This window comes from Leucoraja erinacea, chromosome 17 (genome assembly GCF_028641065.1).
Source record: "Leucoraja erinacea ecotype New England chromosome 17, Leri_hhj_1, whole genome shotgun sequence".
NCBI classification, from domain to species: domain Eukaryota; kingdom Metazoa; phylum Chordata; class Chondrichthyes; order Rajiformes; family Rajidae; genus Leucoraja; species Leucoraja erinaceus.
Window position 1 is genome coordinate 12,490,610 of NC_073393.1, and position 11,780 is coordinate 12,502,389.

The 11,780-nt window shown below is 45.0% G+C and overlaps 1 protein-coding gene across 1 annotated transcript in view; it reads right to left on the reverse strand.

The window, feature by feature from the left end:
* Positions 1-4,925, reverse strand: part of cetp (cholesteryl ester transfer protein, plasma) — a 38,774-nt gene extending 33,849 nt beyond the window's left edge. The window contains exons 1-3 of the mRNA XM_055648559.1: positions 4,412-4,925; positions 3,633-3,747; positions 1,469-1,600 (exon numbers count right to left, since the gene is read on the reverse strand). Of these exons, the coding sequence (XP_055504534.1) occupies positions 1,469-1,600; positions 3,633-3,747; positions 4,412-4,538 (374 nt within the window). The 5' untranslated portion in view covers positions 4,539-4,925. The remainder of the gene's footprint in view (positions 1-1,468; positions 1,601-3,632; positions 3,748-4,411) is intronic.
* Between the last annotated feature and the right edge of the window lie 6,855 nt (positions 4,926-11,780).

An 11,780-nucleotide genomic window follows, 5' to 3' on the forward strand; every position in this document is an offset into this window, starting at 1 on the left:
CCCCATAATCAGGATCGAGCCCGTGTCTCTGGTGCTGTAAAGAAAGCAACTCTACCATTGTGCTGCCCAACTTCACCTCTGTACATCACCGTACTGCCGCATATGACAATAAATGCAATATGGCTTAATTATAGTTGACTTGTCTACTCCAACACAACATTTAGACACCCATTGGGATACGGTGGATAGTTCCAATCAATGACACTTCATAATGTACAATGCCTTCCCTACGTCCAATCTCAGAATCAATGAGCTTTATAAGTGCAAGATTCTTGTGGTCTAACCGTTACCACACGATTCATGCATTATTTTTTCCTTCCTGGATTTCTGAATGTAAAACCAAGTTTACGTGCTCAAATCCACTAAAATAAATACACACTCACTGATTAAAAGACATACTAATGCAAAGCATTTAAAGACAGAGGCGGCAAAAATTGATCATGGGTTGTTCCTCAAAGTCATATCCAACTAGGATCATTACAAATAAGTTTAAAAGAGATAAGACTTTGCCTTCCATCACAGCGAGGAGGAGATTCGTTGTGATGGATGTTTGTGTAAATTGTGTTGTGTCTTGGTTCTTCTACTTGTGTGTATGACTGCAGAAACCAAATTTCGTTTGAACCTCAATGAGGTTCAAATGACAACAAATAAATTGTATCATCGTATTGTATCTTAAGTGGAAGTCTATACAGTGGTTCTCAAGACTTTGGCAATGACCTTAATCCAAGAGCAGATAAAATCTGAGATGACCACCACTAAAATTGTCATGGATGTAAATTTGGAAATTGCACTTGATAATACCATATGGCTTAATCATCACTAATAATATTGGTGGAGAAAAAAGGTTCAGTAATGCAAATCCGGTGTATGTTCATATTTTCATCTAAGGATATTACATCTGGGAGATCACTGAGGTGTTGACACTGCAATATGGTTTAGTTTAGTTTGGAGATACAGCGGGGAAACAGCCCTTCAGCCCACCGAGTCCGCGCTGATCAGCGTTCACCCCATACACTAGCACGATCCTACACACGAGGGACAGTTACAATTTACAGAAGCCAATTAACCTACAAACCAACACGTCTTTGGAACCGGAAAACCCAGAGAAAACCCACGTGGTCACTGGGAGAAAGTAAAACTCCGTACAGACAGCACCCATCGTCAGGATCGAACCCAGGTCTCTGGGGCTGTAAGGCAGCAACTCTTCCACTGTGCCACCACATGATAGGCACATGGAGATGCAGGGGAGATGGAGAGATATGGATCATGTTCAGGCAGATGTGATTCGTTTATCCTGACATGTTCAACACAGACTTTGTGAGCTGAAGAGCCTTTTCCTGTCCTGTACTAATTCTATTCCATATCCAGTAGGAAAAAAATATATATTTTAATAAAATCTGACTACTCTGGGAAAAAAAATATTATGAATCCAAATACAAAGACAGTTTAATTAAAAGTGAATACTTGCAGCCAGTTGGTGTATGCATAGTTCATAGTTCCTTTGAAGGTGGCAGCTACATTTTGGATGGAGATGAGGATTCCTTTTTCCTTGCTGAGATCCACATCACTACTTTCCACAGACATATTGTTTATCTGCAAACTTAAACCAGAGAGATCTATTATGTCATACACTGATGCATTTTAGAAACATAGAAACATAGAAATTAGGTGCAGGAGTAGGCCATTCGGCCCTTCGAGCCTGCACCGCCATTCAATATGATCATGGCTGATCATCCAACTCAGTATCCCGTACCTGCCTTTTCTCCATACCCCCTGATCCCCTTACCCACAAGGGCCACATCTAACTCCCTCTTAAATATAGCCAATGAACTGGCCTCAACTACGCTCAGTGGCAGAGAGTTCCAGAGATTCACCACTCTCTGTGTGAAAAAAGTTCGTCTCATCTCGGTTTTAAGGATTTCCCCCTTATCCTTAAGCTGTGACCCCTGATTTTACTGAGAACATCAAGTACACACTGTGGTGGGCTTTCCAGGGAACAATCGGAGGGAGCATATCAAGTCAGACTACAGACATTTGCACAATGTATGGCTCGTAACATGCACCCAGTTGAATTGCCGGAAGATCTACCATTGTAGCAGCAGTGGCCCCCAAGCTGCAGTGAGATACAGGGTCATCCCAGAATCACTGATCACACCATCTTGCAGTGAGGTATACCTTAACTTTTTTTTCAGAGATGCTTGCGGACAAAAGCGGAACATCAAAAAAAAAAAAAAAACCCCAAAAGGAGTTGTGGGGAAAAAAATCAGTTCCTAGGTGGGAACTCATTAATCCGTGCCATCTCACCATGAGCTTTTTTCCTTGTGCTACTGTGAGTGAAAAACACAGGCTGTGGTCACATCTTCACCAGCAGTTTCTAATGGTAAACATGAAACCTAACATTGTGAATATTATACTGAGGTGAATGGGCTGAATTCAATTGGCAAGTTATTTAAGGAAGAGCTGAATCACATTTGAAGAGGGTTGCAGAGCACTCCAAGGTTTCCCTGCTTGCCCTCAGTACATTACCTCTCCTGCACATTCTCACATCTTAAGGTTAATACCGGGATGATATTTTTTTTAACTTTTACCAGCATGCTGTCTGGATTAGATGGTTTCACCTGCATGGAGAGATTGGATAAACTCGGATTGTTTTCCTGAGAAACGCCAGAGATTCAGGAGATACTTTTGCGAGGCATAAACAGGGGAGACAGTCAGAACCTTCTTTCCCTCAGAATGTAAATATTCAACAATAGAGGCCATAACTAGAAGGTGAGAGGGTGAGAGTTTAATGGAGATATGCTGAGCAAGGTTTGTTCCCCCACAGAGAGTGCTAGGGGGCTGGAACACATGGAGGTGGTGGTGAAAACAAATATGATGATATCATTTAAGAGGCTTTTTGATAGGCACATGGATAGATATAGATCATGTACATGCAGATGAGATCAGTTTAACTTGGCATCATGTTCGGCACAAACATTGTGGGCCGAATGGCCCGTTCCTGTGTTCTACTGCTAGGGGTGGATTTTGTACAGATTGAGGTCAATTCACATTGGAGAGGCAGCGAGTTTTTTTATCAGATCAGTTCATTGATAACAGGAGATTTCAACACAGCTGCAGAAATCCACATTTTGCATGATGTGAATGTAATCTGAGTTTAACATGAAGCGGGTCGTCAGAAATATTCACCTCTCGACATTCTGACCACACACAGCCAAATGCGCGCAAAGAGTTATAAAAAAACAAGGAGATAGAAGGTGTGGTAGCCCACTCGGCCCATCAAACCTATCCCACTCTTCAGTACTATCATGGCAGATCTGCCCCAGGCCTCGTCCCTTCTGTCCCCCAGAGCCCTGAATCCTCCAATCTTTCATCAACAACAAAAATAAACCTCGAATGTAGAAACACGGAACTGCAGATGTTGGTTTACACAAAGGTACACAAAGTGCTGGAGTAACTCAATGGCTCAGGCAGTATCTCTGGAGAAGATTAATAATAAGCGAGGTTCAGTCTGTCTGAAGAACGGTTCCGACCTATCCATGTTCTCCAGAGATGTTGCCCCGGCCTGTCGAGTTACCCCAGCAACTTTAAACACATTATCCGTCCTCTTTGAACGAGACACTTCGGAATCTTACTTTTTCAATACGTATGAAACGGAGCCCAGAAACAAAATAGATTTCTCTCCTTTGATGTCGGGGAAGGAGGCGTGTCGGAATGTCGCCTGAATGACATCGCTCGTCTCTTGGTTAACTAGAAAAGATGAAACAAATCAGCCTCATTAAATCGCTGGGACTATGCGCAGCGTCCACCGCTCCGCCGACCCGGCCTCGGGATTCGGTGCCAAGACGGTGGTAAAACGGGGTAACGATTGTCCTGGAGCGCTGGTGTGTGTGTGTGTGCCAGTCTGAATCATTTATTGCAGCAACCGAACCTAAGACCCTTTAACACGACTTAACGCAGCACAAAAGAAAATTCAGTACAGAGAGCGAATCGTAACCATGTGAACTAGCACCTAGAGCAGAATGGAGCACTCGGGATATAATGCTACATACTTTAACCCGTCATCAGATGGTTTCACAGATGCCGTCAACTCAACGGTGCACAGTTCAGGGGGGAGTAACATTAAATCGCTGCTTCCAAGTCACGCAGCGAGTTACAATCCATTTAAATTGCTTAAACCTGCGAGAATTCGTCCAAGCCACAAAGCACGGTCAGAAACGGAGCCATTCTTTGACACTAATCGCAGCTTCCCCGTTGACAGTCCGGTTTAATTCCTTGCGGCAGCCGGCAAACCGAGCCAGACTCTGCTGTATTGGAGGGCATGTTTGGTAGGTTGGTTGGTTGGGTGGGTGGGTGGGAAGGAAGGAAGTCGCCGGGTTTAAAAAAAAAATCCTATCCCGTCCCCAGAACTTACAGACTAAGGCAGCGTCCTTGGTAAACCTGCACATAATGCCGGTAGAGTTTGTGGTTGAAGGCTCACAAGAGAGGGAGGCGCCGGCCATCAGGAAGAGCAGGAGGGCGAGCTGCCCCAATGGGAACATGGTGTGCAGCCGGCGTTATTAACACAGAGACAGCTGCCCTTGGTGTCTCCAGTGCCGTTATATATATGGAGCAAGCACTGGCCACAACCGCTCACACTGCAATCGCCACCCAATGCAAGGGCGTGATGTATTTCCTGCCCATACTATGCAGAGATCCCCACGTACTTTAGAAACCACCTTCCGACCTTTTACACAAGGAGTCACAATCAAAGATCATAGAGCTCTATGGTCACAATCCTCCACCGTCCGACTTAAAGCGATTTGGGAATGATAACGGGTCGCCAACTCGAAACATTAAAGGAGCTGTCCCACTTGGGCGACCTAATTGGCGAGTTGAGGAGAGTTGAAAAAATGTCATGTTGAAGACCTCCTTCAACTATGTAGAAGACCTCCGTCGACTAAGTTGAAGACTAACTACGACTAACTTCGGGAAAATTAGACACCGAATAGTGGAGAGTGAAGCCGACCTCCTTCGACCTCCCTTCGACTATGACGAAGACTAGCTACGACTAACTTCGACTACCCTCGATTATCTACGACCAACATGCTGACCTACTATGAATAACCTATGAGTAAAAAAAGGATCATTTTTTTCCATCGCAAAGTTTTTTACTCGCGGGCATTTTTCAACATGTTGAAAAATACGTTGTGACCTAGCTGAGGCCTCGAGTACACGGAGACCACTCTCGAGCAATATGGAGAGTTACAAAGACCTCCTATGACCTTGTGTCGACCATGCTGCGAGTATGAGTCGAGGGCAAACTCGCCAGAACTCGTGGATTAGGTCACCCAAGTTGGACAGCCCCTTTACTCTGTTTCTCTTTCTGACCCACTAAGCTTTTCCCCGCGGCATTTATGTTAAATTTTACACAGAGTTAGCCCAAATCTGTACATTTAAACCCGGGACTTTAAGACCTTGTTGATTATTATTACAATTTGTTGAGATTTCTGGGACCCCTTTGGGCAATGTGTCTGTTTGTCTGCGGGGGGGGGGGGTTAATGATTGGAAGTGTCTGTCTACCACTGCCGGGCGAGTCCGTCTCACGAGCGCTGCTGTGGGACTCGAACCTACCGACGGCTGTAGGTAGCCACACTCCGCTGTATTGGGTGACTGTACACAGAGAGTGGTGAATCTGTGGAATTCTCTTCATACCCCCCGAATTCCACAGATTCACCACTCTCTGTGTACAGTCGTAAGCTACAAGGGCCACAGAAGGTAGTTGAGGCCAGTTCATTGGCTATATTTAAGAGGGAGTTAGATGTGGCCCTTGTGGCTAAAGGGATCAGGGGGTATGGAGAGAAGGCAGGTACAGGATACTGAGTTGGATGATCAGCCATGATCATATTGAATGCCGGTGCAGGCTCGAAGGGCCGAATGGCCTACTCCTGCAACTATTTTCTATGTTTCTATGACTCCAGGTACCGACTGACCAGTTGCTCAGACCTGCCCTCGGGCTGTACGAGGACATAGTGGAATCCGACCTACCTGTCAACCCGAGTGACATGCTTCAGAAACGAGTATATCAGCTTCTGGGAATCTGGCTGCATTGTCGTCGTTACACAACAGGTGAAACAGTGCAAGGACATCGCCATTCTGAGATTAGCAAAAGGGCAACGTTCACCAGGGCAAGGCCGGCAATGGTGCGGAATATTTGTCCTCTGTTTCAGTCAGAAGAATGGTTCAAGTTTTACTATCTCCAGGCAAAGAAGGCTTATGACATTGAACCAGTGAAAGTGGTGTGAAAACAGGATTCACATCTGATGATAGACACAAAGTGCTGGTGTAATTAGGTCATAAGTGATAGGAGTAGAATTAGGCCATTCGGCCCATCAAGTCTAATCCGCCATTCAGATCTATTTCTCTCTCCTAACCCCATCCTGTCTCCCCATAACCTCTGACACCCGTCCTAATCAAAAATCTATCTCTATCTTAAAAATATCCACTGACTTGGCATCTACAGCCTTCTGTGGCAAATAGTTCCGCAGATTCACCACTCTCTGACTAGAGATTGAATGGATGATACTTTATTGTCACCTGTGACAAGTCAGATTCAGATCAGATTCAACTTTAATTGTCATTGTCAGTGTACAGTACAGAGACAACGAAATGCAGTGTCACAAATGAAGTCACAGTGATATTCTTTTAGTACACCCTAGGCAGCTCAGCGGGTCAAGCAGCATCCCTGGAGAAAAAGGATGGGTGACGTTTCAGGTCGAGACCCTTCTTCAGCTTGAAAATAGAGAGAAGGGTGGGGGAGAGAAGAACTGGAGGCAAGAAGAGACCAGATCAAATCAGGGCTGGTAAGAGATGACCTGAAGCAGGATGGTTCCTTGGATTGTTGTCTAGGGAAGGTGTGATCCCAAGAGAGATACATTGTTGCCTTGGGTGGAACTGGTTAAACGGCTAGGGTGGAGGAAGAGGGGCAAGGCGTAGGAGAGGAGGGGAGTGTAGGCAGATTCTCATCTGACCTGGTGCCATCTGACCCTATGTTATTATGCTTTTCCAGCCCTTTCTGCAACCTCAGCTCTATTACCTGCACTATCTCTGTTAATCTGAAGAAGGGTTCCGACTCAAAACATCGTCTGTTCATTTCCTCCACAGATGTTGCCTGACCCTCTGAGTTCCTCAAACGCTTTGCGTTTTGCTCAATATTCCAACATCCCCAGTTCCTTGTGTCTCTATCACTGCTATTTCTTAATATCCAGTAATATGTCAATCTCTGTCTTGGATGAATTCAATGACCAGGGCCCCACATGCCTCCAAACGTTCACTGCCTTCTGCATCCTGTTTCCCTGCATCTCTGTCAGAAATAGTCTCTAAAGCCACAACTCTGGTTCTACACATTACCTCCCAGGAGAATCATTGTCCATTATTGTGGAGGTCTGTAAAAATGCTGTAAGTTTAAATGAGACAATCTCTCATACTCCTCAACACCACACACTAGTCCATCTACTCCATGACACTTGATCCAGCACGGTGTACGTTTGAAATACTCGCTTGATGACAATTATATTTGACTTGCTACTGTAACCATTGTGGTAGTTCTCCTTGAACTGGAGCAGTGACGGATGAAGTTAACTGGCCGTCACACACAGTAATGTATCTGTCAACATTTCACTCTGAAGCCTCCCATTGCAAGTTTCAAGGCCACAAGGCTGCCTTGAACATTAAAACTTCACTTCAGCCAGTGCCAGCAAACAGCAGAGCCACAACCAATTTAGTTTAGTTTTGTTTAGTTTAGAGATACAGCGCGGAAACAGGCCCTTCGGCCAACTTAGTCCACACCGACCGGTGATCCCCATACACTAACCTACACTAGGATAATTTACAATTATACCAAGCCCATCTACAAACCTGTATGTCTTTGGAGTGTGGGGGGAAAGCAGAGGTCCCAGAGAAAACCCACACAGGTCACAAGGGCAACGTGCAAACCCCCCATACAGACAGACAATAGGTGCAGGAGTAGGCCATTCGGCCCCTCGTGCCAGCACCGCCATTTAATGTGATCATGGCTGATCATCCACAATCTGTACCCCGTTCCTGCCTTCTCACCATATCCCCCGACTCTGCTATCTTTAAGAGCTCTATCTAACTTGCTCTTGAAAGCATCCAGAGAATTAGCCTCCACTCTCTTCTGAGGCAGAAAATTCCACAGATTCACAACTCTCTGGGGTAAAAGTGTTTCCTCATCTCCGTTCTAAATGGCCTACCCCTTATTCTTAAACTGTGGCCCCTGGTTCTGGACTCACCAAAAATCGGGAACATGTTTCATGTCTCTAGCATGTCCAATCCCTTAATAATCTTATATGTTTCAATAAGATCTCCTCTCATCCTTCTAAATTCCAGAGTATACAAGCCCAGCCGCTCCATACTATCAACATATGACAGTCCCGCCATCCCGGGAATTAACCTCGTGAACCTATTCTGCACTCCCTCAATAGCAAGAATGTCCTTCCTCAAATTTGGAGATCAAAACTGCATACAATACTCCAGGTGTGATCACACTAGGGCTCTGTACAAAAGGACCTCTTTACTCCTATATTCAATTCCTCTTGTTATGAAGGCCAACATGCCATTCGCTTTCTTCACTGCCTGCTGTACCTGCATGGTTACTATCAGTGACCCCCAGATCTCGTTGTACTTCCTCTCTTCCCAGCTTGACACCATTCAGATAATAATCTGCCTTCCTGTTTTTGCCACCAAAGTGGATAACCTCACATTTATCCACATTAAACTGCATCTGCCCACTCACCCAACGTGTCCAATTCACCCTGCATCCACATAGCATTCTTCTCACCATTCACCCAGAGTCAGGATCGAACCCGGGTCTCTGGCGCTGTAGGGCAGCAACTCCACCACTGCGCTACACCTTCATTTCAGAGTTGGTACGATCTATATATGCAAATGCATGCTCTTTATTTCATTACCATACTTCATGGGGAGTTAATGAATAAAAAGATTAAAGGAGCCTTCATTATCTTATATTCTAAAATCTTGAAAAATGGTTAGAGAATCCACGTAATTAATATAGAAAAGCAGAAGAAATGGAAGCAGGAATACAACATACACGTGAGCCGACTCCACAACTCAATCTGAACACAGCCAAATCTTGACCTCGACTCTCCCACTGATCTCCTTTGATCCCTTTAACATTTGAAAATCCATCAGTGCCACCCTTGAATATAATCAACAGCAATGCATCTCCTCCCCTCTTGAGTCTAAAATACTTAAAGGCTTAAAAATAATCAGGTGAAGGTATGTTTGCTTGTCCAAAACTTGAATGGCCCATCTCCAGCATCAACGTGATCTGGAGGAGGTACTCTGTCGGAAAGGCAGCCTATATTGTCAAAGACCCACGTCACCCTGGCCACATGCTCATTTCAGATATAGGAGTCTAACAATTGTGACAACTGGTTAACTCAGCGGGCCAAGCAGCATCCCCGGAGAACATGGATAGGTGACTTTTCCGCTCAGCACCTATAGGAGCAGAAGTGCAAAGGTCACGCAGTGTTGATGTTCAAAGTCATTTATATATAAATAATCTTCTTCTTATCGAGTCCACACACAAGATTAGAAGTTGTTCAGAAAGAGCTGAACACACTTCTCAGCATCTGCATACAATGGTACCTGTCTTGTCATGGTGGTGGAAAGATTGATGGAAACTGGGCCGCGACGTGAACGCTCTTTCCTTGACCCCTTTATAAATGATAATAAATAAGTAATTTATTTGGCTGGAGTCCAGCCAAAGGTGACCTGTCAAGTGTGTCTTTGGTCCATTCTTTAATATTCTCAGATGACGAGGTTACTCAGAAACTCGATTAACAGTAACAAGATCCAAAGCGGGAGGAAGGAATGAAGATGGAGGGGATAAATAGGTGTGAGTCTGGGTAGCGGCAGGGGAAGGGGGGGGTGAAGGGGGAGGAGGTTTTAGGTTATTTAGTTATATGGTATATTTTAGTTATCCCTCTCCATCCGCCACACCTGCCGCCACCGCCACCATCACCTGCCGCCATCACCGACCCGCACTTGCACTGCAGCCGCCCGCGGGCCGCGCCCAATGATTCCGCCGATCCTCGCCTCTCTCCCGGCCGCCAGCACGCCGGGACCGTCAACCCACCTGTATTCCAGGCCCAGTTCCAGACCGAGAGACTGAAGAAGGGTCTCAGCCCGAAACGTCACTTATCCATGATCTCCAGAGATGCTGCCTGACCCACTGAGTTACTCGAGCACTTTGTGTCCTTTTGTGTATTGACAGTTGTTTGCTTGCACTCCTACAGCGATAATACCTTACTCGGTTATAGCGGTCAATCTGCGATAATAGTCACCACCCCCCCACCCCCCGCCCGCCGCATCATGGTTCATTTTAACGGGTTTACTGTCATTCATTAACGTATCTAAACCCTTCACCAGAACATAACAAATCCATAGTAACTATTATCACCAGGACAAGACCATGATTTGGTGAATCTCCATATGTGATAGGAGCAGAATTAGGCCATTTGGCCCATCAAGTCTACTCTGCCATTCAATCAAGGCTGATCTATCTCTCCCTCCTGCCCCCATTCCCCTGCCTTCACCCCGTAACCCCTGACACCCGTACTAATCAAGAATCTATCTATTTCTGCCATAAAAATATCCATCGACTTGGTCTCCACAGCCTTCTGTGAATGTCCTATTTTCAGTAAAAACTCATTAACTGTTTTGTACTAGCTTAACTAAAGAGGACTGGTTATTGGGGCCAGCCGGTTGGAGGTGGGTGTGTTATCAGCTGTGTTTCTGACGCTGCCTGACAGGAGGTCCATGGGAATGAGGCGATTTATTTGCCCTGGAGTTCATCTTCCTTCCCAGCAAATAGCCTGATTGAGCTTGGCCAATCACCGTCCCACCATTCCAATGCAAGCCCCAACCTCCCTCGCATTCCCCATTCCCCTACACTGAAGCATGTTTCCTCAGGCCAGTGTTTGAATCGGTTCAAAAGTTCAGCCAAAAAGTTCAGTTCAGTTCAGGCGCTGTCCTTGAGTGGAGCACATTGAAACTATTCTCTGAAAGATGCACTGTGGCTACAGTTTGCACAATGTATACTACTCGAGTTTGATTAGCAATGTTTCCAAATTAATCTACAAGACATAAGTACATGCCAGGCCAAAAGTAATAGCCGAAACATTTCTGTCAGTACTTGCATGCATAGACTGGAATTGTCTCATTGTATGTATCTCGTTTTCACTGAGCCCAGCTAATGAGCTGTTTCCTTTATCATTGTTACCTTTTTTGCATATCTTTCATTGATTTGTTCTGTACCTCTCTATATCACCGCCAATATCTCTTGTTTCCCCTTCCCCCCACTCTCAGTCTGAAGAAGGGTCTCGACCAAAAACATCACCTATTCCTTTCCTCCAGAGATGCTGTCTGACCTGCTGAGTTACTCCAGCTTTTTTTTGTCTATCTTTGGTTTAAACTAGCTCCTGCAGTTCCTTCCTACACAATGCGTTGACTGTCATGGTCCTTGAGGTCAGCAAAGTAAACAGATTGAAATAGAGGATTCAATAATTAAAAAATAATTTCTGTAATCAAAAATGAATTTTTTGATAATGATGAAAAAAAACAAGCAGCTGCAGGTTTATGCTGCTCACACAATAACAGGTACTGACTTGCATTTAAAGAGAACTTCGCACAACCTCGAAGAAAGCTTTATGCTCATTTAAGGATTTGTTCTGGCGGAAAATATTTATGAAAAACCAAAG